Below are 25,931 nucleotides of genomic sequence, written 5' to 3'. Positions count from 1 at the left end.
TGAAAGTCACACAGGAAGGTGAAGTGTCTGATTTCAAAGTATTTGTCCTTTTCTTCTGCCTCTGACAAAGCTGGCATGGTAGTGTCCAGCCCCAAAGCACGTTTTTTAAACATACAATTTTTACTGAAACATGAATACCTAGAGAAAAGAATAAAAATTGTAAGTGCAGCTTGATGAATTTTTACGAAGTAAACACACCTGTCTAACCAGCACCCAGGTCAAGAAACAAAAAGGTATAAGTACTTGAGAAGTCTCCTCATGTACAGCCCACTTTGGACTTAGGAGCTTTAGTACAGACGTACTCAAAGGAGCCCTCAGGGTCTTTTAGCTTGGGGTCCATGGGGACTTCCATAAATTCCCTGAAATTATAGGCAAACATTTTCCTGAGGAGAGGATGCCTTCATCAGATTCTTTCAAAGAGGAGAATAATCAAAGCTATAACTGAAGATTGGTTCACTGGGAATCCATTCATTCAACATACTGTTAAAATCAGAACACAGTAACAATGGCTACCATTTGAGAACTTAAAATGTGCCAGGCAGTATGCCAGGCACTTTATTATCTCGAACCCTTAAAACAAAGCTGAAATGTAACTGTCATCATCTCCATTTTATAGAAAGGGGAACTGAGGCTCAGAATTGTCCACCCAATGCCCCATATTATGTAGGTATTTGCAAAAACTAGTATTCAGTGAGATCTGCTACACTAAAGCCTGTGCTCCTCCCACTAAGCCAGGATGCCTTAGGTAATATTAAGTTGCCTAACTTCTGCTCAGAACAAGCTAAGCTTGAAATACTAGCGCTGAACAGGAAATGAAAGAGTGAAGTCAAAAGCCCAGATGTCTTTTTTTTTCTTTTTAATATTTCTCTTCTAACCAATGAAAAATCATTGCAAAAGGGAAAGTATTGCCTTTGAAAGACGCACTTTGCCCTCAGGAGGTGTGGCTAGTAAGTTTTCTCAAGTAGGAGTTATTATCTAACCACAAACCAACTGTCTGTCATTACACTGCACTTTAAAGAACATCTATGATTGGTCGACTAAAAGAGCAACATTTGAATTTAAAGAAAAGGTCAAAACAACCAAGGATCACCCCTTCAGTGAGAAAGATAAAGCTTTGTTGCTAGACAAAAGTCCAACTGGAGTCAAAGATTAGGTGCTGAAATCCTGTGGGGTAAAACCCTCAACCTCACTAACTGGAGTTACTAATTTCCCCATCAAGAAATCAGCCCTATTTTAAGTAAAATCCACCGAAAAGATATGTAAAAACCATGTGAAGGCACTTTGTAAACTGCAAAGCATTTCAAAAGGCTGGTAAAAACAAATATTTACAGTGTAATAAAAATCTCTAAAGAAGCAAAAGTTGCTACCCCAGGAGCTGTCAGAAGCAGCCACAGTTCCTGATGCTTGCTTTCCTATTTGTTGCTCGATCACATACAGAGTTAATGTTTTGTCTCCCATTTCCCCCATTGCTGTTCCATTGGACCACTAAGTGCACAGTATCCTTAGTACTGTTTATTCTGGGGAAGGCATACATGATAAAACATAAAAAAAAAAAAGTGGCCCAGATGACTTAATGGAAGGGAAACCATGGTCAAGTTATAGATTGAAAAAGCACATGGCTTTAATATGTTTGCTGTACTTCATTTTGAGTCTGGGATGCATCCTCAGCATAACAAGATAGAAGGATGAATTTTTAAAAAGTCACTTATTTTGGGCAATACAAGTTCTCCTGACAAATATGGCAAGATAGTAAGCATTAAATTTTTAGAGAATTTGAAATGCTGAAACTCCTATGATTCAATCATCTTTTCCTCAGTAAAAGCTTCTATCACAGAAAATTTCATTTGATAAGGCTGAAAATGACATTGTTTCAAATTTTATACCCTCTATTTTATGTTCATGAAGCAAAGCATGACAGAACTACTCAGACCCACCAAAGCAACAATGTAGAATTTTGTTGTTGTTGAAACTCACTTTATTAAAAAAAAAAAGCAGTCATGAACAATAAATTACAATAATTTCCCTTCTATAAATTCTTCATAAAATATATTTAATAATTTTAAAAGAAAATTTCAAAAGTTGCTTTCATTTTTGAAGTGCTGATGACTTATTTTTTGACCATTTTGTCATGCTGGTGAATTATTTTGTAGCTGCTACAATTGTTTGATTGATAAACATTTTACAATTAAAACAACAACAGAGGAAAAAACAGACCAGCATAAAGAACTATTCAGTGTGCTATTTATCAACACTTAACACTTACTTTATCATAATGACAAAGTATCCCTTAGCACCAAAAATCTACACGAACCCCATCTTTCTAAGTGACAACTAGTGCAAAATAACATTCTAGGAACTAACTGTACAACCCCATATTTTAACTGGCCACAGCTGCCTATAAGCTTATTTGAAATATTTGGTCTTTTTAAAATTAAGACAAATTTCATAAAACACTATAAATCATGACAAGAGACTCTACGAATAATAATTGTTTATTGAGTACCTATTATGGGCAAGGCACTGTGCACAAATTCTTGCTTTCGTTTTTCCTCTAGCAAATACCCAGGAATTTCCAAGTATCACTAATCATCTTTTATTTCTTACTCCAGCTGGAAAAGACCTGTGGCTTTAAGCCACTGTTAAACTGTCATTTATCAACTGAATTTTAGTGCTGAGCACACAGTAGGTACTTAATACCTCCTGACTGAAAGAACAAATAAACACAAAGAATTTACTATTTATTTTGCTTGGTATCATAAGGGTATTTTAGAATACAAGGACTTGATAAAATTCCAAAAGAAATTTCCTGATCACTTCACACTCTTACTGCCAGTGAAAGAATTCTGCTTCACAGGTTAAAATCTTTAAAAATAGTGATAATCATTAATTATTTTAAGTGAGGCAGGATGAAAAACTGTGTGCTTAGGAAGCCATAGCTACAAGCACAGATATTTATTTGAAGAGCAAATGACACATGGGCATACCATCTCCTGAATCATCATGAATCTCTGCTGAAGTGCCATGTTACTGATGGGACATTAAAATGATATTTTTTACTTCCAGTAATTCAAATCCCTTGGCCAGATCTGTGTTATACTAATTTGGTGATCCAGAGGGTCAATTATCAAGAGGTTCCAGTGTATTTCCATCTCTGATTTCCAAAAGAATTTTTACATTATTAGCTTGAAAATGTCAAAAGTACACAATTTTATTTTAAAAGGTTTACTTCAGTAAAACCTTTGAGTTTAAATTTTAAACTTCCAGACCAAGTAATACAGTTCAGAAATTTTGCATATTCTAATTTTTTGTGCTTTTTCACCTTCTATAGTCCCCTGAACACATTTTAAATAAGGAAAAAATTATGACAGCAATATTCCAAAAGCTGTGGAAGTTCAAAGAGTTCAAAAGACTATGTAAACTATTAATGATTTAAATACTTTTTTTTACTTTTAACCAAAGATTCTAGTGCTTTATAAAGATTAACCTAGATACAATGGTTTTAAAGTCTATTGAATCTTAAAGGCTGTTTTAGGAAAACTTGGTTTCCTTAGATTTTAACTACCTGCATTTATAGAAAAACAAATTTGAGACAACCAGATAGGGTTAAAATCAAACTCACTTCAAAAGAATAACGGTCTATCAGTTTTTGACACAGACCCTACCAAGTGATTGTATAAAATCAGTGACATTTCTACTTAAAGATTTAGTTGATGCCACAGTACTTTATCCATTTATCACTGTATAGGTATCATCTCCCACTTTAGAAAAAGGTAATCAACATTTAATACAAGCATATCACTACCATTACTGTGTCAAATTAGATAAAACAGCATTAGTGCCAAAACAAAAGGAATCCAGTGATTAAACAAGAGACCGTTACAGGGCAGGCAATGTGAGGGTAGAGCTCATTTGGTTTCTTCGACTTTATGCTAAGGCTTAGACAAAGTCTTCAAATAAAAAACTAACATATCAAGTACCATAGTTCATATATAGCAAAGTTTCTAGAAACAGAAGAATTCTGTGTTTAGCTTTATATCAGATTACAGATGCTCAAGTGCAGACATGTCCCAATGCAGTGGTTTAATTGGTTAATTTTATGCCTGGTTACCTAAAGAAGGTATGACTGAATCATCACTGTCCTTGCCAACCTGCAACCATGATTGCATGTCTAACTCCACCCCTGGCAGCTATCAGGCACTGGGGGGCTCAAACATACTTCAGCAGCTTTGGATCATTTCATTTCATTCCTGTTTAATCATATAATTTTAGACCCTCCAAAATGATGGCTTGAAAAAAGGTTGTACACTACTACAAAAATAAAAAAAATGTAGGAAGGAGGGAGAGGGTAAGAAGATGAAGGAAGGTTCTTATATTTTTCATCACTGATTTCACCAGCAAATCTCAAAAACCCAAACCTACATCAAATAATTTAAACAGAAGTGGCGTTTTCTTCATATGGAATGCAAAATGCACACATTCACATACTTACATATACATAAATATATACATATATGTTTCCTTTACAAAGCTCCAAGGTTGCATTACCAGCATGCAAACCTCTTCTTCCAAGGAAATTCCTAATACTGACAAGGAATGTCTAAAATACTTGGAGACATATTTCCAGAAAATTGGATGCTCTTTTCTTCTTGGCTCTTGGAGGATTTTCCTGCCAAACTTCTACCAATGACCATTTAAAAAAATTTACACCCACATTGGTAATACACATTTAAAACATACTGACAAAATGGCCCGCCTGGACTTAAGAAAAACAAGGAAAAAAAACACCCCACAATAAAATCTAAACCCTTAGAAGGCGGAGTTTAGCTTTTTATATTCTTTTTCAGCCACATTATGTTGCATCACTGCTAAAACAAGCAGCATTATCATCCAAGATATTTGCAAATAATATATGTGTCACGTTTCCCAGCTGCTATCTTTAAATGCAATTTGTACTAATCTGAGTTCTAGTTCAAAAGCATCTGGACGATCCTGAGGGTTTGCAGCCAGCATTTCCTTAATCAGTTGTTTCATTCGCCCATTCATAGACTTTTTCTTCACAGGAATGAGAAGTTCCATTTTGGGATTTTCCAGAAGCGCCTCCCCAACAGGCACAATCTCAGTTCCTTGTTTGACATAACTCCCCAAGAGTTCCTTCTTTGTCTCTGTGTCTATGAATGTGATTCTTTCCAACATTGCCCAGATGATAATCCCCAGAGCAAAGATGTCAGCTTTTGCTGTATAATGTCCCTCCCACACTTCAGGAGCCATGTAGAAATCTGTTCCACATGCTGTGGAAAGGAAACACTTATTTACACTGACAGGTTCTTCTGGGTTCTGCCCAGAGGCTGAACAAACTTTACTGAGACCAAAATCTGCCACTTTGAGTGTGGGTTCCAAGTCACTGGTATCCATCCTACTTTGAGAAATCAGGATGTTATCAGGCTTAAGATCTCGGTGGATGATCTGGTTTTTATGCAAGAAAGCCAGGGCACTGCTCAGCTGGAGCATGAAGCTGGTGTTAGTTTTACGATTAGGTTTCCTGGACAACAGATATTCATTCATATCTCCTCCATCACAAAAATCCATCACAAACCACAAGTAATAGGCGCTTCTGGGATCAAAGGCAATTTCTCCTTTTAATGAAGTCTCTACAAGCTGTAAGAAGGGAAAAAAAATCCAGATTACAATCACTGGCATAATTTATATAATTTAGTTATTAAAAAGAGTAACTGGATAAGTTAGTGGTAACTGGTTAAGTTAGTCTCCAATTTTAAATGGAAATTCTATGAATATTTTATTGTTCAGTGCTTTCATATATGCATTTTGTTTTAAACTTCAGTACTTAGTACTTCAAACTGTCACTTTGTCGCTAATGAATACACACCAAATCTCCAAAGCAAGAGGTAAAAACTTGTTTCAAAGCAGCTTTGTTTTGCAAAGTGTCCAACTGGCTATACATTTTCTGCATATGTCAATGAAGTTAAACTCTACCCACCTAGCTAACAGCTTCATGAAAGATCAGTTTAAGCAGCTAGACCTGGGAGATTGCCAGCTGGGATATAAACATCAATTAGTAAATTTTATTCAAAATGAAACTTTCTGCTCATTGCACATATACTATCAACATAATCTATGAAATTGAGAGAAAAATGGTCAAGGAACAACTAGTTGTTACAGAAATGAAGTTCTCCTGTGGTCACTGATAAAGGCTGATACATAAACTTATACAGGCAGAATGCAAATATGTAGGCAATCTCTATCACTGGATGACTTCTAAAAACCAAGGTATAAAAGTCTTATTTGAATTTGATATAAAAATTCAAATCTGAGTTTATTTCTTTGATATAAGATGAAAACCTAGAATCACTGTTTTGTTACCATTATCTAATTTCAACTCTTCTATTACCTGAAATTCAAGAATATTAATTACTTCATTGAACATGAACTACCATTCTAAAATATAGACATGTAAGTGCTTTGAAAGCATTTGTCCTGGGGAGTCCTTTTCAGACACATGGATTGAACTAAAATTCAGTAGGAAAGCTGAAGAGTTGTGAAATAGTGGACTGCTAATTTTACACTTAAATCGACTGGTACTTCTTGCCATTTTGGTAAGCAAAGAACACCTCTCCATGTCATCTCACCCCATGGCAAACAGCAGTAATTGCAATGGTCTGCAGATGTCTCTTTTGCATGCATCTTTCTTATTGCATGTGTTTTCTAGTGAGACAGAAAATGAAAGATAGAAAGGTACAGATCACACTATTATTTAGCAGGTGCACTGTTGCCAAATATGCTGAGATTAAAGACAAGCACCATCACTCTTACTTCATTTCCTCTCTTCTTCTGTCTTCACTCTCAAAAGCAAACTTCCTAAGTAGCTTTGAGCAACACGGAGTCTCCCAGCATCCAAAGAATGGTTTAGAGTAAGGCCAGATAGTAAATATTTTAGGCTTGACAAGCCACATAAGGTCTCAGTTCCATATTCTTCTTACCTTTTCTTTCTCTTTTTTTAAAAAACAATTTTTTAAAAATATAAAAACTTTTTTTGGCATCCAGGCCACAGAAAAACAAGCTGAGGGATATGAGGGCCCCTGGCTGAGAGCTACACAACTACAGAGCCCAATGTGCTTACTGTCACGTGTGAGCCATTGGTTCTCCTGCTTTAAGTGCTTCAATAGCTTCCCCATTATCTTAGGATACAGTCTAAGTTATAACATGGGTATGGGATCCTGTGTGCCCTGACCCCTACTGATCTTTCTAGCACCACCTAAAACAGTTCTCCCCACACACTATAATCTTACTGTCTTCTTTTAATTCTTAGAAAACCTCATGCTTTTGGCTTCAAGACATTTATATGTACAGTTCTTTCTGCCTGGGAAGTTTTCTCACTCACCTGGTTAACTCCTCTTTACAAGTTTCAGTTGAAACAGTCCCTAATTCCTGAACCAGGATTATGTCAGGTTTCCTATTATATGCTTTTCACTCACGGCACTTATCCCAAGTATACAGACTGGCCACTAAATTGCCATGCATGAGATTGTGTCCTTTGTTAATTGTTTTACATTTTCTTCTAGGTGAGTTGTTTAGTTATCAGGAGCTGACTTAATCATTCTAACTGAGAACAAGGAAGGTATCTAAAAAAACATGGAGGAAAAAAATTTGTGTAGAGAATGGAGAAGACCATGCAAAGGGGCTCTGTGGTCACACTAAAGATTTATTTAGTTGTCTTTACTAGATGTAAATTTAGAGAAGGTACTTGCTAAATGTGGTCATGAATGTCTGCTTAACTAAATAAATCCACAGAAAAGACAATTTTAATAGAGCTACACATAACTGAGTACTTCCTATGTGCCAAGTATTGTATCTGCATCATCTCTAATTTTGACAACTCACATGGAAGGCAAAAAATTATTTCTATTTTACATAGGAATTTACATAGAAAAGATACAGATTCTGGAAAAAGTTGGATTATTTAACTAGTCACACATACAGCTAGCAAAAGTGCCACAAGTCAAATGCAGGTCTATCGGGCTTTAAAAGATAAAAGAGATTACTAAACAAAAAAGGTGATTCACACACCGAATCAACTCTGGAAATACTTTACATCTTAAAGCCTCGGTCAAGACCAGCTAATGCTTAGTTACTATAAAAGGTTGCTCAAACAGGACTCAAGGACACCACCAGCACTAAATCATATTTCAAATTTCTGCATTTGTAGTCCTTAAGAGATTATGCATCTTAGTCTCCAAAATTCAATGCAAAGTTCAACAAGGTTCTACCCACTTTTAAGAGGAAATGTAGTAAGAACAGTTTCTACTATTTTCTATTAGTGTAATTTACATAATAAGCATTTTTAGAAAAGTAACAATAAATCTAGTAAAGGCTAGACAGTTGTGTTTATAGTCACTGTTTAAAAAAAAGAAAACTTCAGGGCATAGCATGCTGAACTACAATATAAACATATATTGGTGTTAGTTCACCACACAATAAAACTTCCAAGTTTCTGATTATACAGATTAATGTTTTCTTTGTTGTTCCTATCTGAAAACTTTTGTTGTTTTAAAAACAGACTTTTGTACCCTGACGGTAAATTCTGAATTTAGACCCATTCATAGAAAGTTGTTTCCTTTTCCAAGAATGATTGGACTTAAGAAATTTTGCTATGGCCTTTAACCACCTATTTCTTAAGTATCTTTTTTCTTCAGCAAGTATAGAGCTACTGGAGATTTTGATTTCTAGGCAGAAGTTGACTGAAAAAAAAAAAAAGCTTTTGTTTCCCTTTGTCAATGTTTTCCTGAGGTCTACAAAAGAGTAATTTGGAGGTTAAGAGAGCACAAATTGTAGCTGTCAGATAATCTATTGTTCAGCTCCCAATTCTGCTACTTGCTAGCATGTAACTTCAGATAAATACATTATCTATTCTAAGCCTCAGTTTCTTCATTTGTAATGATAATACTTTCCTCATAGGATTGTTCTGAGCAAGTGCCTTTACAACTCTTAGCACAGAGCATGGAACTGAGTAGGAGCCCAAACATTAGCTATTAGCACTGTTAATAACATTCAAGTGCTAAGCCACTTACTTCATGAGAACTAACTGGAATTGCTTGGTTAAGAAACCACGTATCACTCCCAAACAGCAGAAGCTTATATTCAAACCAGTGATTTGTTAGAGATGCCTAATTACCTATTGGTACTGCTATTGGTTGTGGAGTTTTTCCTTTTCTTGTCTTCAGTTCCAAAAACATTGATTTCAAATAAGTGAACTAACAGACTTTGTCTCATTCACTTCTCTAGCTCCCATGTTGCCCTATTCCTATGCAGACTGGCACATATCACAGCTTAACAGGTGGCTTATGTTATTTTTAGGTATTTGCATAACAGGTTTAAATAAAACCTTGTTTTACAGCAAACACCTACTCAATTCTTGGTAGACCCCATCTACTCCTATACAAACACCCACATTTAAAAGTAGAAGTTCATCTGACTCTTTAATTTCTCTTGCTGACCAATGAATGCTATGTTAAAATCATTTCTATTTCCCATTCAACCACACATACCTGTAGATAAAGGGAAGAATTAGAGCCGTGGGACATCTTTTGCACCATCCCATCTTTTTGTAGGATGCATTCCTCCAAGTGAATCACATTTGGATGTTGGCTCTTGATACTGCTTAGTGCCCAGAACTCACGCAGGGCTAGTTCGACATTTTCAGGTGCATGGCATCGAATTTTCTTCACTGCCACCCGTGCAGAAGTCTTTCTGATGACTGCTTCATACACAACACCGTAACTACCTCGGCCTACCTCCCGTATTAGATCGTACTTCGGCTGGCTACTCACCATCTTCAAGGTCAAAGTTTCTGGAAAAATCAACAAAGTGCTCTGTTGAAATTAACTACGCTTACTGGTTTGTATTTCTTCTTTGTATGATATAGTTACTATCTGTCTCACTGTTTGCAGTGCTTGAAAGATATTTGCTATACCTTGGGCAAATCCAAATATTTAAATAATAATAGTAAAGCAGCTAACAGTTACCTAGTACTTACCATGTATCAGGGACTGCTCTAAGCACTTTACAATATTAAATTCACTTAATCCTCATAACAGTGTTATTAGTTAGGTACTATCATTTTACAGATGAGGAAACTAAAGCATGGAGAGTTTAGGCAACATACCCAAGGTCAAAGAGCTGGTAACTGGTGGACCTGGATTTGAAACCAGGACATCTGGCTCTGACATCCCTAATTTTTTTTTTCTTTACTTACCAGACGACATCCCTAATTTTAATCACTACACTATACTGCCTCTTACATGAACCACTTCAAAACATCACTGTTAAAAGTGAACCCCAAAATTCAGCATTCTTATTTAGATCATGAAAAAACAAACAAAACTCCAGCTTCTTCTTAAAATTGACACACAAATAAAAAAAAGGTAATAAAAACAGCAAATACAGAAAACCCTCACAGTCAGAAATACAAACACCTGGTTTATACTTTAGGACTGAAAGTGAACCAGGTCATGTATAAACTGAAAATGTGTAGTCATTTTTATTATTTAAAAGTAAACGGTCAAAGTGTGTATGCTCCCATTTAAATTTTCTATTTTAGTTTACTAATTTTAATTTAATGTTTTGTCCTTATTTCTTGCTAAATAAATGAAAATAAAGTTTGTAGGGAAAAATGTTCCTTTAAAACTAAAGTAAGCTAAAAAAATAAATAAAAATAAAGTAAGCTACTTAGAATATGGCTACCTTTCTGCGGTTGTTGAACAACAGCTTTAGATCTATGTCATTTTTGCCAACAAAAACTGTCCTCCATGTGACAGGGCTCTCTGACAGTTCTTTGGAACTCAACTTGATAAATTACCTATAGGCAGGAGCACAGGCCCTACATAGAAATGCTCATGTGTCGAATCAAGAAAATCTAAAGTGTGCCTCTTCAATCTCCAAAGAATGTCGACATTCTATCGAGCTTCAGGAACAAATTCTCATTTGTAGATTGCCACCATGAGCAAGAAAAGTAAACTAAGATTGTACAATTTTTATATTGTACGGTTTAGGGGGACAACAAAAGCCACTGACCCTTGAGCCTGAAAAATTGAGAACAGCTACTTCAGGTCCATAGGCTAGATTTAAAAGAAAATGAAACCTTCTGAGATTGCTTCTTAGTCCCACTTCCTCTAATTGGACACCCACCCTTCCAAGTCCTACTGTGTTTCCCAGTGTCTGATTTCCTGCCACAGAATCAGCCACAACTACACAGTAGACATTCTTGCCTGCTCTCTGCGGACCGCCAATCACTACCCATCTCAAAGTGACCTGTGTTTTTTCAAGCCGTCCCATATCCCCATACGAAAGAGCACCTGAATAAGGGGGAGGGAGTGTACTTTATGAAATCCTTGAGACCCTGGGTCAAAACACGACACTGTGACGCGTCCTGTGTGCCAAGTGACTTACGACGGCATTTCCCGGGCCCTCAAGCCTGCAGTGCTAATTCAGTGGTTCGATGCGGGCCGGCAGGCCATACACCTGCTGATGCCCGCGAAGGGCCCGTCCCGGGCAGAGGTGTTGCCCGACGCGGCAGCTCAGGGCCCCGCTCATTGGCCAAGTATCCGGCCCTCCCCCTCCCCGGCCGCGTCCCGATGAAACCCGGAGCGGACCCCCCCGAGGCCCTTCACCCCGGGGAGTCAGTCCTGCAGCTGCCCCAACAACTACGGGCTGGCGGCCGAGGCCCGGGGCCTGGGGAGGAGGCCGTGGGCATATGAGGAGGCCGCGGCAGGGGCCGGTGGCCTGAGGAATGCGGGCCCGAGGCCTGGGGAGCGCGGGGCCTTCCTTAGGATGACTCCGCTGACAGGTCTTTGACAGACCTCCTGGGAAGTGAGGCACACGCAGGGCTCCTCGGCTCTGCAGCAGGGACTCTGCCAAGCCTTAGCACCAGATTTTACCTCAGGGTAGCCACCGCCGCCGCTTCTCCCTCTCACGGGCTCTGCAGGCCGCCATTATCACGCAGCTCGCGCCTCGGCCGCGGCGGCCGCCAGTCAGAGGCTGGCGCGCGCCCCCGTGGTGCGCGCTGACACACCCCCTGACGCCTCGCGGTCCCGCCCCTCTCCGACTTTCCGTAGCGCAAGCCTGGACGCCGTGCGCCTTCCCTATTGGGCGCGCTCCCGGCGCTCCGCCGGCCTCCTCCCTTGCCCGCGGCTTTCAGGAGCCAGGAGTTGCAGAAGGTGTGCGCGCTCCCGAACGCATCTTTCTAGCCCCTCCCCGCAGGGGGTAGCCGGACCGCGGAGTCGGGAGACCACTCCACGCCCGGGGCTCGGTTGGCCTCCAGCCGCAGGAGGCGCGCGCGGCCTGCGGTTCCCGGGATGGTCTGCAGCAGCAAGTCCGGGCCTGGGGGAGCGCGCGCCCGGCGGTCTCCCTTCCACCTCCCCGCCCCCCTCCGACCTACAGAGCCGCGGGCAGGTGTGCTGGGGCCGCTGGGGTGGAACGCCTGGTGCATCTTCTTCGGCTTGGGTTTAGGGTGCTTGCGGGACGCGGTGCTCTCTCGGCGCTCCGCGGGGAGGTGCGGCCTGGGCTGGGAGGCCCGGCGTCCACCCTGCCGGGAGGGAGGCTACACCTTTTGTCAGAGTCACTGAGCCATGTTTGCGGGCGGTGCAGTTGCCGAGGCGGCGGCGGCGCGGGACTGGGTGCGATCATCTGGGAAGACGCCGTCCCCTGCCCCGCCGGCGCGGTGGTATCTCCCTTAAAGAAGCCGGCGCCTCATTGTTCCCGGGCAGCGGCCGCCGGGAGTCGGCGGCGCCCGCGGGGCGCTGGGAGGAAGGGGCGGAGGCGCCGGCACCCAGCCACTACCGCCCGCGCACAGCCGGCCGGGCGGCCGCGCTCACTGGCTCCTCGTGGGGAGTCGGGATCCGGTCGGCGCGCATCAGAGGGGCGGCGGTCGGAGCGAGCCGGGGCCGGGATTGACAGCGAAGACAGCTGTTCCCTCGCGGCCCGACTGTCAGCGGTCTTTGGGCCACCCGTCAGCGGTTTGTCAGATCCCGGCACGCATTTTCCTGACAGCCAGCCCCGGACTGCCAGTTACTCAGAGACCCGCACCAGTCGGTCATTAAGTTACACAGATCAGGAAGCACCAGCCAGAACCGACCATTCCTTCTTCACCTATTTATTCTGCATGTATTATTTGTCAGTAAAGTGGTTGTTCCTCCTCCCAGTGCTGTATGAGACACCATTTCAAAGAATCCCTGTCCCTGCCGTGAAAGATCAACCAATGACCCATTTTATTTTCTGCCCTCCATTTATGGACCTTCTCCAGAGAGTCCAGCACTGGGTTAGGTCTTTAAAGTATTGCTCTTAATCCTAACCAAACCCCACACGGACAGGCTTTATTATCAACCCTGTTTTTACAGGTGAGGAAACAGAGCTCTTCCTTATTTGACCGAAAAAATGTCTGGCTTTCTTTTTGGGGGGTGCCTGCCTTGGATTCCCACTCCCTTGGTGTAAAACTTCCATCCCCAAACAAAAACAAAAAACCTGCTCTGTAACTTCAGATTTTTGTCCATAGTGCCTTGTTCCAGTCTTCATCTGTCTGCCGGAAATAACGCCAGTCAAAGCTTGGTTTCTGCCCTTAAAGGTAGGGGGAAAATACCAAAGGCTTTGTGCAGACCTGTGTGGGTAATTGATCAGAGTTAGCAGAAGGGATATCTTTTGGTTAGAGAAGTCTTTTCCCTTTGTTTGTCTCAGTCATTAAATATAGGAATCCCTCCTCTCAAGCTGGCTGAAGAACTGAGACTTGAAATACACCCCATAACCTCCAAGGATAGGCTGACTACAGTTTGTGAGGTGGATTCAGACCTTGTGGAACCTGAAGCTTAAATAATTTGGGGTGTCCTCTTTAGCAAAATATTACAAAATGGTTGGGGTTTTGGAAGGAGCTCTGTGAGGGACACTGAATCTTAAGCTTCACAGCTTCAAAATCAATCTCCCCCTGAATATTACCTTACAGCATTATTTGTTTGCCCATAGGCCTTCTATGGACTGGGAGTTCCTGGGGACAGGCCCCTTGTCTGTGATTCATCTCTGCAGCCTCCTCTGTCTGATGAGGTACCAAAATACACCTGAGGATAGTACTGTCATGCATTGCTGGAAGGCAAAATGATGGAAGTCTAATTAAGAAAATCAGGCAATATATAACCACATTACATATGCTCTTTCACCAAGTAAAGGTCAAATCCTAAACTTCTAGGTATCTATCCTAGTGATATATTGGCAAAAATATGAAATAACTGTATTCACAAAGCTATTCACTATGGTATTATTTTTATAGAAAGTACTGGAAGCTGTGTATATGTCAAAGAACTAGAAGAATAAATAATACTATGTACATAGGGTAGAATGCTGTGCAGCTATAAAAAGATAATATGCTGGATCTATACAGTTGGAACTCAACCAAGAATTAGGAGAAGTGCAAGTTGCAGCGCTCCAAAATATTGCGACTATAGACTATCTACTGTTAAAAGAACATATGGAATGTGAACAATTCCCAGGAATGCGTTGTTTCAATTTGTCTGATTTTTCTCAAAATATTCAAATTCAGTTAGACAATATCCATCATATCATTGATAATTTTTCACAAATGCCTAGGGTGCCTAACTGGTTTTCTTGGTTTCACTGGAGATGACTGGTAATTGTAGGTCTGCTTTGGTTATGTAGCTGTATTCCTATTATGTTAATGTGTGCATGCAATTTAATTAGTAATTTAAAACATATACACGCTTATATTACTCTACAAGAAGATATGTCAAAGAAATAATCAATCTTCCCATGTTTTCTTCCGTCTGCTACTTCTATAGCTTTTCTTCGTCCTTCCTAATTACAACCCTTTAGTAGAATTAGTGCCTCATATCGAAAATTACCGAGTATCATAATTCTTCCAAGTGGTAAAGATACCTCAAGACAAATGCTGGGCATAGAAGCCACAGGGCATAAATCTGCAAAGAAGTAAAAAGCTAACCTTTTCAAAGAATATTGCTTCTCTCTCACTTACCAACTTTACATTTCCCTGTGTGGCCCCGGAAGATGACTGGTTAGCCAGCGACGGGTAAGATTCCTCAAGGGAGGAGCAACCTAAGACAGGCACAGTCGCAGGGGGGCCATCAGGTGAGAAATTGGGGATCAACAGAGGAGGCTTAGAACCTCACCCCCCCTGTTTTGGGAGAAATCTTCTACATCTGTGGATGTTTTGTTGCCCTTGTCTAGCTTGGATTAATACTTAGTCTATAGGCACAGACCTGATCATCTACATTTGCCCTCTTACAGCACTAAACTATGTTTTCTACCTTTATCTTGCGTCTACCTACCACTTCAGCATTTTATTTAAAAAAAAATAATAATAATAATAAGGCAGAAATGTGGGATTCACATATAAATCAAGTATAAAAATCAAACGAATAATCATAATTGACCTGATTGTTTATAGTTCATGATGCGTGATCAAAACCGAAAATTTCTGTGATGACTGCCCTTGCACTGTTCACCATGTAAGAACTTATTCACTATGTAAAAACTTGTTCACCATGTAAAAACTTGTTCATTATGCTTCAGAAGATTGGAGACTGTTGAGAATTAGGCATGGGGTTGATTAATGATTGTGCATTGAGTCCCCTATACAGAATTTTATTGTTGTTAACAACCATATGATCAATAAATATGAGAGATGCCCTCTCAAAAAAAAAAAAAGATAGTATGGAAGATTTCTTATATATACTAATGAATATACTCATATGAAATGATGGCCATATATATTATTAAGTGAAATAAGCAAGGTGCACAATAGTGTTTATAGTATGCTATCTTCTATGTAAGTATAAGGGGAAATACAAATATACATTACTTTTTATAATTAGAAGTAAAAACTGGGAGAATAAGCTCCAATCTTCTATAAGTGGTCTCATATATGGGATGGAGTGGTAGGAATGGCAATGAGACTTCTTTGAACTTACCTTATTATACAGTTATTATTTTGGAACTTGTGAATGTTTTGCATATTTATAAAACAAAGTTAAATAAAAAGAATAAAGCGCTCCATCAAAACTTAAAACAAATGGAAACCAATGAGCCGTCTGTATATCAGATTGGTGGCATAACTACACAGAGAAAATCATTGCAAGCGGCTTTATAAATATTTTGACTGTACCTCCTTAATGGGACATAGTCTAAAGACAACTAGAACTGCATAGAAATATTAAATTGCATTCATTAATCTTATTGTTAGTAATATTGATATTGTGCTTTTGAAACTGATATATATATTTAAGAATAAAGCAAAAAAGTAATTACGTAAATAGCATTAGGAATCCAGATTTTCAATGTAGAGAAAATGAGTTACACATTTTGAAGAAGCAGGACAATCTTAGATAATGAGTTAGATAGCAGAATGAATGAAGTACATATTTTTCTCTTTAAAAATGTATTTTCTAGCTTTGCTGAAAAGGCCTTAGAAGCAATGATCAACCCAGTAGTAATGAACACCCCTGGTGCACAGACTTGGTTTCTAAATACCATTTTCCAGTTTTAAAAAATGAAAAATTAAAGAAATCGAGGCTCCTTTGTAGACAGACGGTTGATTTCGGATCTGGAGCAGGTAAGATGGGATGGATCCTATTATACCCCTGGAAGTCAGGAAGCTATCAAAGACTATTGTGGTCATGTAAAATGACTAAGGAACCAACACAAAGAGGCCCCACTGGCCAAAGATGGAACACTTTGAGCATTAAAAGAAAAATAATGGCTTCAGTAGATTTGTATATATTGTAAAATACATACAAATCCAATAACTAATGATACTTAAGGAAAATAACACATTTGTTACCAATGGAGTTTTACAGGGAATCAACTAATTTGCTCTGAGATTGATAAGTAAAAGGAAATAAACATTTCTGGGCTTTCCTTGAGTTATATTGCAGGCAATCAAATAGTAGATAAGAAAAAGTTATATTTTAATAGATAAGTTCCAACTAATAAATGCAGAAGAAATGATAGGATTAGAAAAGCACAATTTTGCAAACCCTAATGAAAGAATGAGTCTAGGCAATGATCGTGAAATGGTGCTAAACAATTGGATGAAAAATTGTTGTAGAACATTGTGATAAAGAGCTTAGGCTGAGCTATTGAACCCACTGACCATTCTTAAAATCACTAAGAGGTGTTTTTAAGAAATCATGAGATATTCTTGCCTGAGAAAAGAATCTAAGCCTAGCCAATTCAAGATCTAATTACCCGTTTACCAGAAATATGAAGGATAGACAAACATCACAATCAGCCACATTATACAGGACAAATGACCTGATTTCTGCAACAAATTTATGGTATGAAAATGCAAGAGGAAGGTAGAATGCTAAAGCATAAAACTCAAGATGCGTGCCAAATGCAAAAACCTTATTTGGATCCTGATTCAAGTGAGCCAACTGTTAAAAGACGTCAAGGAGATTTGAATATGAACTCATAAGGTTAAATTAAGAAATTATTGTTCTTTCTTGTTTGGTGTGATGATGACATAGTGCCTATGGAAATAAAAGCCTTTTTCGATTAGAACTGAACACTAATGTATTACGGATAAAATTAAATGAGGTGTAGGACGTGCTTTAAAATACTACTCCCCAAGGAGCCGCAACAAAGAGGGAAGGAGACTGCCAAATGTTTATAGGTGTTGATACCTGGTGCTGAGTACATGAGGTGCATTGTACTATTCTACCTTTGTGTATGTTTGAAATTTTCCATAATAAAAAGTTTAACAACCATTCTCAAAAAATGAAATAAGTGTCTTGGCTAGGTGGGAACTTGAGTGTGGCAATCCTGCCCCCTCGTGGTCGTTTCTGTTGGTGCCACGGCTGTGCCCTCAAGGTGGGTCTGCATTCCTAGGTGTATCTAGAGTAACGTTATTTATAAATCTCACAAGAATCCTACCAAGTGGATAGTATTAGTATAACATTTTACAGCTGAGGATACAGACTTAGAAGAACTCAGTAACTTAAGTTCCTGATAAGTCACTGGTGGAGCCAAACTCCCAAGCTGCATAAATGGCTGTTTCTGGACCTTATTTTTCCTACCTGAACAAAGGGGCACATGGGAAGAGGCAAGTAGAGATGCCCTTAGTTAGAATGGGTCCACAGTAAGCAGGTCATCAGGGAGCAATTTCACCTATAAACTACAGATAAATATAAATAGATAATATAAAGGTAAATAAATGATAGGTAATATCCATATTGCCTACTGTGCCTGGCACTGTGCAAAGTACAGTTTGTACATTATCTCATTTACTCTGCATAGTTATCCTGTGAACTACATGTTATTACTAGTCCCCTTTTACAACTGAGGAAATGGAGCTTCTCTGAGGTGAGAGGACTTGTCCAGGTCACACAGGTAGAAAATACCTGAATTGGGACTTGAACCCAGGTCTGAATACAATGTCTATGTGTTCTTAAATCAATTTTTGTGAGATAGACTTTATATATCTTAAGTGTATAATGCTTGTGTTTTTAACCTCTTATGAACGTTGCATACTCTTTCACTTTAGCATGAATGCAAATACTAAATTTTTCCTGGATAGTCTATTAATTTTTTTCTAAGTAGGAATGGGGGCCATGAAAGAGAAGAAAATGGTTCAGAGAGGGAAGGTGGGAAGGTAAGGTGAAAGCTCACAGTTCTGCCTGGAGTTCACTGTCCCTCTGATGATTTTCTTTTCTTGTAGGAAGATGTGACTATGCTTTTATCTCCTTTTCTTTTAGAAGAATCACCATCATGCCTTTTCAGCCAGTTATATATAGAGTTAAGTCAGTGGTCCTCAAATGGGGTGATTTACCTTTCAGGGGACATTTTGGTGATGTCTGGGGACATTTTTGGTTATCACAGCTGGGAGGGTAGGGCTACCAGCATCATAGGTACAGACCAGGGATGCTACTAACCATGCTACAGAGCACAGGTCAGTCCCCACAACAAAAAATTATCCTGCTCAAAATGTCAGTAGTGTGGAAATCAAGAAACCTGATCAAGTAATGGGTGACTTGTTGTACAAATGCAGCTTAAGACCAGTCTCTTAGTCTCCTTCCCACCAGATTTCTGGCCCTGAATGTCTCTCCTGTAGAAATTCTGGAGGCATACTTTGTCAGAGACATAGTATCCTCTGAAGCCATCTCCCCCTGGACCAGCCGCAGGTGTTAATCAAAGTGCTACCAAGTTGTTAAGGACCAGGCCTGCCAGTGGCTGGGGGAGCAGCTCCTGCCTTGCCATAGCAAGGAGACTCCCCGTCAATGTTCCCTGCCCCCTACCAAGCTGAGGGAGCCCCAGCCCTATCTCTACAGGAGAAGGCTGGTGGAGAAACTCCTTTAAGATGAGTACTGGGTGAGAAACATCACACATCACACATGCTGTGTGACCATGAGCAAGTCTCCCTGCTCTGGGCCTCAGTTTCCCCATCTGCATAATCAGGGGTCTGACCAACTCATCTCTAAGAATCCTTCCAGCTCCGACACTCTGTTCTTCAATCCTACACCTCCATTATGCTCACACCAGGAAGATGGAAATATTTATTTCTGAGTCAGCCCCCAGACAAATGATTCAGGAGCCCAAGAAGGTCACGTGTTAGGTACAATTTTAGCTGTTTTGTCTTTGGGTGGCTCCTAGTTGTCTCCTCAGTGAGGATTGAGAACAGCTGGAGCAGCTGGTCATTGAGACCAAGTTCCACACCCCCTGCCCTTGGTGACAGGAACAGGAGTGCCCCCATCTGATAGCTATGGTGAGTGAGGAGTTGAGGGCTGCAAGACAAGGTCCCAAGAGCATCCCAAACAGGATTCCCTCAGCTCCTCAGCAGGTGCTGAGATGTTGGAGCTTGGGCGGCCTTTGACCCTTCCGGATGCTGCATGTTACAAGGGCAGAAACCCAACTCAAACAGATTTAAAGGAAATGGTTGGCACACGTGCCAGAGAAGAATGGAGATGGGAATATTCGCTTCAGGAAGGGTTTGATTCAGCAGCTCACATATCGCTAAAAACTCAGATTCCTTTGTTCTGCCTTCCACTTGCTGACTTCATGTCAAGCCGGTCTTCTGTGGGCCCAGGTGCTCAGCCGTGCTAGGGATTCAGCCTCAGAAGTGTGTGTCCCTCAGGACAGGGAAGGTCCGCTACTCCATTCCTCAAACAACAGTCCTGGAATTAAGTCTTTTGGACCTGATTGGCTCACCTAGGGTTGTAAGCCCTTCCTTGGTGAAGCTGTATGTCCTGGAGGGTGGGTCTTACTGATGGGTTTAAATCCAGAGGCTGAGGGGCAGCTAGCAAACTTCACTACACATACCCTGTCCTGAGGAGTCATCTAGCGCCTGGCATATGGTGAGTGCTTTATTCATCAAGTCAAAACCTATTTAAGGAGTACCCACTATGTGCAAGAAATTATGCTAAATGGTGGTGAAAAGGCAGAGAAAAGAAGATGGAAGTCCTCACCCTCATGGTCCTCACTGTCCTGTAAGGGGAGATGCACACTTAAACAGGAAAAGAAAGTTCAGTGTGATTAGTGCCAGAAGGGCTTACGTGAACCCGGTGTTCTTAAGTGAAGGGGAGTGGGGGTCTGGGAAAGCTTTTGACAGGAGGTGGTATTTCAGTTGAGACTTGAGGGTCACAGTGAGATACTTGGATACTTCATCAAATTGACATTTGATTATTTGGTCAATGGCTATTTAGAGCAGAGGCTGAGTGCTGTTTGGGGGAAGGGCAGAGAAGGAGGCTCCAGGTAACGGCACTTAGCTTCTCAATGGTCCTGAGCATTTGGACCCTGGACAAACCTGAAGACCCCATATAGCAAAACAGAGAAGCCTGCTACTCAGTGAGGCACTGAAAGTTAACAGGCTTGCCCCCTGACCTCTTACCCCCAAAGCCTTACCCACATTTTCCTTCCAACAGCATACAGAACTCTCCCTGAGAGGAGGATATAATAGTCTCCAACATGTATGGGCACCAAAGAGTGAGGCACTGTGCCAGGCACCGGGGATGTGGTCATGGACAGAACATGCCCAGGGCCTGCTCTTCCAGAGCTCACCTTCTTCCACAAGTGATCATGGGAAGAGACACATAAACACAGCTCTGGAAAGTGCTGTGAAGAAGCTCCAGGGGCAATGAGGCTTGTTAGTAGGCAGGGAGTGGAGGTAAGATGGATCATATGGGTCATGGAAGGCCTCTCTGAGCATGTGACATTTATGCTAAGAAATGACCAATGAGTAGTAATTAGCTAAGTGAGCAGTGGAGGGAAGAGCAGGTAGGCAAAAGGAACATGCATACCAGCCACTCTGCCCAGGACTGAGTTGGAAGTTTAAAGCAGGAGCTGGGGGAAGCAATGGAGGGAAGAAGGTACCAGGAAACTCCATTGTAGCTATAGATGTAAGCCTTGTCCCCAGCCCAACTTTATCAGTAATAAAGCCCTTATCTTTATCTATCTATCTGATTCCCATTCTTTTTTCCTAATAGGTCCAGATTCCAGGGGGAAGTTTGATGATCAGCGTTAAATCACCAACACAAGGCAAGGGCCAGGTCCTGGAGGTCCATGTAGACCATATAATGAATTCTGAGATGAAGTAATTGAAGGTTTTTTTAAATTGCAATAAAATATACTTGACATAAACTAATCGTTGTTAAAGGTACAGTTCAGTGGCATTAAGTATATCATACTGTTGTGCAACCATCACCACCATCCATCTCCAGAACTTTTTAATCTTCCCAAACTGAAACTCTATACCCATTAAACAATAATTCTCCATTTCCTCTTCCTGCTATTGTACTTTCTCTCTATGGATTTGACTGTTTTAGGTAACTCATATAAATGTTATATGACATATAAAAATATTTGTCCTTTTGTTTGTGGTTTCTTAGCATAATGTCTTCAGTTCTTCAATTCATGTGGCATGTGTAAGAATGTCTTCACTTTTAAGACTGAATAATCTTCTATTAGGTATACACCACATTTTGTTTATCCATTCATCCTTCCATCACCAGAGGATTTTAAGGAGAGATTTTAAACATGACCAGCTTTCCAGTTTAAAAGATCTCTTAACTGCCTGGCTGAGAATGATCAAGGGTGGGTGAGAGGATGTGGGGAGGTCAGTTGCAAAGGTCTAGGTGAGAGATGGTGGTGGTGTGGACTAGGCTGTGATCAGGGAGAAGGGGAGTAGATTTCAGAGCAGGTAGGAGATGACACAGGATCTGGGGTTTGGAGGTTTGGGGTGGGAAGCAAGAATCATCAAAGAATTGATGATCTGAACTCAGTCTTCCTTAAGGAACCAGCTCTGAGGGAGTTAGTTGAGCTGAAAATAATGTGTCCCTTCTTCACATCTCAGTGCCTCCTCCTCACCAGCTCCGTTTTCTGGGGAACCCAGACTAAGCCACCAAGAAACTCATAATTTGGCTTTCCCTGTGGCCTTCTAATAGAGAGAGGACACACCTGTCTTCTGGCATGTACTTCCTTATTTCTTTGAATGTTAATCTTTGTAAATTCCTAGATTGATATCTGCTTTAATGATTGAATCAGAGTCTGTTGATTGGTTATTGTTAATCCACTGATGAAAGGTGAGTCCTCTCCTAGTGTTCTGTGAGAAATCAGAGTTCTGACTCTGTAAAGCTAAGTCTCATACTCAGGACCAAGAGAGATCCTGTCTGGTGAGTCATTCCCATGCTAGTCAGACTTGTGGAGACACCCTTCTGTGCCACTGTATTATGTGCTGAGGATTCTAGCTAAGTTCTAGGTGATTCTAGCTTAGAAGGAAGGTGACTGAGCTGGGCTATAGTATGCTCTGTGCCTGTTGCTTGCTCCTTGCACTGCTTGTGGGGCTGTATGACATTTTAGGAAAGCAATCTCTCAATATTTACTGAATACCCTTAAAAAATCAATTCCACTCTGAGAGTCTAGAGTAAAGAGATAGTTTTAAAGTGTGGCATGTGCTATAGCACTATTTTTTTTTGTATCATTAATATACAATTATATGAACAACATTATGGTTACTAGACTCCCCCCATTATCAAGTGTGCACCACATACCCCATTCCAGTCACTGTCCATCAGTGGCTATAGCATTATTTATAACAGAAACTAAAAGCAAAATGTGTGTCCAGCAGTATATCCATAGGATGGAATATTCTGCAGCCATTAAAAAATAGGCATTCTTAAAAAAGCAGATTCTGTTCTTAAACAGGTGAAACTAATCTATGTGGAGAGGGATGGTTATTGACTGGAAAAGTAAAGGACTCTTCTGTATCTTGATTTGGGTGACAGTCATATGTGTAAAATTCATAGAACTCCACGCTTTGTGTTTTTTACTGTACATAAATTAGACCTCAATGTAAAAGAATGAGTTCTGAAGGTGAGGCGGAGCAGGGGGCAAGGGACAAGAATCATGATTAATTTTTCCTGCCTGTGATAAAAATGCCGAGATATAAATAGTATAGTAAGAACAAGAGGGACTCCATCTTAAGGCTAAGATTCCATTTTAAAAACCAGGGAGTTAGGAGGTAAGATTCCTAACATTTTACGGTAATCAGCCAATAACTAATCCTATCTTAAGGCGGGGCAAGCAGTCCTGAATGGTATGTTTCCACTGCATGAGGGTAACCACTCTCTTGAAGAACAGGATCAAGAAATTCCTTGTGTTAAGTTTGTCTTATAGAATATCTAGAGGACACACTACAGATGATGACATAATGTCTCTCACCAGAGACAGACATCATGAGACCACATGTTGACTCTATGCCCACACTGCACCCCTCCCACAACCTTTGCCCCATTCTTGAAAGCCTTAAAAGACAGAATCCTAAGCCTTTAAGCACACCTCTCTAAGGCTGCCTGCACTCACCTTTCTTTGAGTGTGTACTTTGCCTTAAATAAAGACCTCTCACTGCTCAACTTACTGCATTTTGTCTCTGTGCTCTTCCAAACCTCTTGGGAGGTTAATAAGAGATGCTTTTCCCAGTGGTAAGCATCTTTGTTACTTTGCCATTTCATTCAATTTTCAAGACTTAAGCACAAGTCTTCACTCTCTTGTTCTACTTCAGACAAGTAGGGAAGGTCTACTGAGATCTCTGATTTGGGCTTGCCAGTTCCCATTGCCTGGGTGACCTACACAGGACTGCAGCTGTACGAACATTCCCTTTAGTAGCTTGCCCAAATATCTCTTTGCCTTTGGGAAATTCTTAGAACATAATCTCACTCCATCCAATGCTCTGTGGCTCCCCAAATCCTGGGGCAGTAGGGGCTTAGTTCCCACACTGTGCAGATTCAAGCAGACACTGGATGCCAGGTGACCCTGGCTTCAGGAGTTGGCAAGAGATCTGCCCTATGCCAAGTAGGAGTTTAATGAACTTCCCTTTGCTCCTCCATTTTTCCTTGCTCTCTGCTGCCTGTATGGTTGCTGCCATTCACTGCTATTGCCATTCACTGCTACCATTCATTGCTACTCTCACTTTAATGAACTCCTTACCTACACTTGTCGGACCTGTTCCAGAATTCTTTCTCCATCAGAGTCAAGAACCCTTTGAGGTTTCACCTAATGCACAGGGACAGACCTCCCCAGATGCAGCTGACTGATAACAAAGGCAATGGAGCAATGCCCACTAGGATAGAGCTCCAGAAGAGAAGGGGTTTGTCGGGGCTGCAGGCTTGCTGTATGCCCAGAGCCTAGTACAGTGTTTAGCACATAACAGACCCTCAATAAAACCTGTTGAATGATTATAGAAAATGCTTAGGATAAAACATTAAATGAAAAGTCCCAAAGTCACCCAACTTTAAGTACATTGTGATTCCAGTGCTGTAAAATGATGGACAGGAAAAAAATTGGAAGAAAATGGAGTGAAACCATGCCAGCAGTTGTGTTGAATGGTGGGGTTATAGATGATTTTTTTATAAGTGCAATCACTTTTTATTAAAATTTACAGGAGATGATTTTTTTAAAGTTTCCTTGATGAATGTCTTTTCCTTTCTATTCTGTCAATGATGCTATTTTGTAACATTTGAAAATAGCAGCTAACACTGAGCTAGTGCTTATTCTGTGCCAGGTTTTATATACTTACAGAAATATACACTTTACATTTATTAACTCAATTAATTTGTACAACAACCCTTTGCAGTAGGTATTTATCCCTATTCAACAGGTGGGGGAAACTGAGACACAGAGAGGTTAAAGAACCTTACCAAAGCTACACAGCCCTAAGCGGCAGACCTGGAAGGGGGCCAAGCATCAATCTGGCTCCAGTAGGTAAGCAACTGCTATGCCACTGCCCCACTGAAGCTAATGTCAAAAGCCTAGATTTGAGGCCATTGTGACTCGGAGCCCCTGGGCAAGTGGACACTGCTCTCCTCTCCCTGTGACTGACCCTGTCTCTGGGAGGCTCCAAATACTCAAGCACCTCAAAGGGGTGAAGAGTTGAGCAGAAGGGTCAAGGCCTGCTCCCAGCAGGGCTGTTTTCCCTGGGGCAGGAACAGGCAGGCCTGTCACCTGATTCCCTGCCCCAGAAGCCTGGAGGGCCCCTCTCCCAGGCTGGCCCAGTCCCTGCCCCCTGGGGCTGTCACAAGGTCTGGGCCAATGGGCCTGGTCCTGCTTCCACCAGAAAGCCTGGCTTCCTGGAAGTTTGTGCCCCTCCCCCCACCCCACCCCAGTCAACTCTGTTCCTGGAAGTTAAAGGAACTGGGCCACAGTGTTTACTGTGCAGAGCAGGGTGCCTGTCTTTGGCTCTCACCACCCACAAGAGGACTCGGTGCTGCTGGCAGATGGAATTTGAATTCCTGCCCAGACGCTCACCTGCTGTGTGGCTGGGGCAAGTTACTTGACCTCTCATGAGCCTCAGTTTTCCCAGATATACAGTGGAGATACTAAAAGTACCTGAAGGGATTGAATGCAGCAATGTGGCT

At 41.0% G+C, this 25,931-nt stretch overlaps 3 protein-coding genes across 5 annotated transcripts in view; 1 reads left to right on the top strand and 2 right to left on the bottom strand.

The window, feature by feature from the left end:
• The window catches only part of CNKSR1 (connector enhancer of kinase suppressor of Ras 1), a 59,311-nt gene extending 42,684 nt beyond the window's left edge, over nt 1–16,627 (bottom strand). For both annotated transcript variants that reach the window (XM_036914830.2, XM_057499870.1), the window contains exon 1: nt 16,624–16,627. The gene's annotated coding sequence lies outside the window, so the exon portion shown is untranslated. The remainder of the gene's footprint in view (nt 1–16,623) is intronic.
• On the bottom strand, nt 1,983–12,588 carry PDIK1L (PDLIM1 interacting kinase 1 like). Of its 2 annotated transcripts, none has more exons than XM_036914824.2 (3): nt 12,449–12,588; nt 9,561–9,862; nt 1,983–5,655 (listed from the first exon to the last, which is right to left on the bottom strand). In XM_036914824.2, exons 2-3 carry the CDS (start codon nt 9,843–9,845, stop codon nt 4,915–4,917), a joined length of 1,026 nt encoding a protein of 341 aa, XP_036770719.1. In that variant the 5' UTR covers nt 9,846–9,862; nt 12,449–12,588; the 3' UTR covers nt 1,983–4,914. The 2 variants fall into 2 exon arrangements, with proteins under 2 accessions (XP_036770719.1, XP_036770718.1); XM_036914823.2 differs by lacking the exon at nt 12,449–12,588 and adding an exon at nt 11,949–12,122.
• Nucleotides 11,011–21,871, top strand: LOC118926887 (uncharacterized). Its single transcript, XM_057501971.1, has 5 exons — nt 11,011–11,023; nt 11,453–11,611; nt 11,996–12,462; nt 13,562–13,630; nt 21,507–21,871. Exons 1-5 carry the CDS (start codon nt 11,011–11,013, stop codon nt 21,615–21,617), a joined length of 819 nt encoding a protein of 272 aa, XP_057357954.1. The 3' UTR covers nt 21,618–21,871.
• The last annotated feature ends 4,060 nt before the right edge of the window (nt 21,872–25,931 follow it).

The sequence above is a fragment of the Manis pentadactyla genome, chromosome 4 (assembly GCF_030020395.1).
Source record: "Manis pentadactyla isolate mManPen7 chromosome 4, mManPen7.hap1, whole genome shotgun sequence".
In the NCBI taxonomy this organism is placed as follows: Eukaryota; Metazoa; Chordata; class Mammalia; order Pholidota; family Manidae; genus Manis; species Manis pentadactyla.
This window is presented reverse-complemented; position numbering and strand designations above follow the sequence as displayed.

Coding starts and splice junctions, on each gene's coding strand:
- PDIK1L (XM_036914824.2), bottom strand. CDS start 9,845: ATGGTGAGTAGCCAGCCGAAGTACGATCTAATACGGGAGGTAGGCCGA. Junction 5,656..9,560: donor ATTCTTCCCTTTATCTACAG/GTATGTGTGGTT, acceptor CCCTTCTTACAG/CTTGTAGAGACTTCATTAAA.
- LOC118926887 (XM_057501971.1), top strand. Junction 11,612..11,995: donor GGGCCCCGCTCATTGGCCAA/GTATCCGGCCCT, acceptor CGGGCTCTGCAG/GCCGCCATTATCACGCAGCT. Junction 13,631..21,506: donor CTTGGTTTCTGCCCTTAAAG/GTAGGGGGAAAA, acceptor TTTTCCTAATAG/GTCCAGATTCCAGGGGGAAG.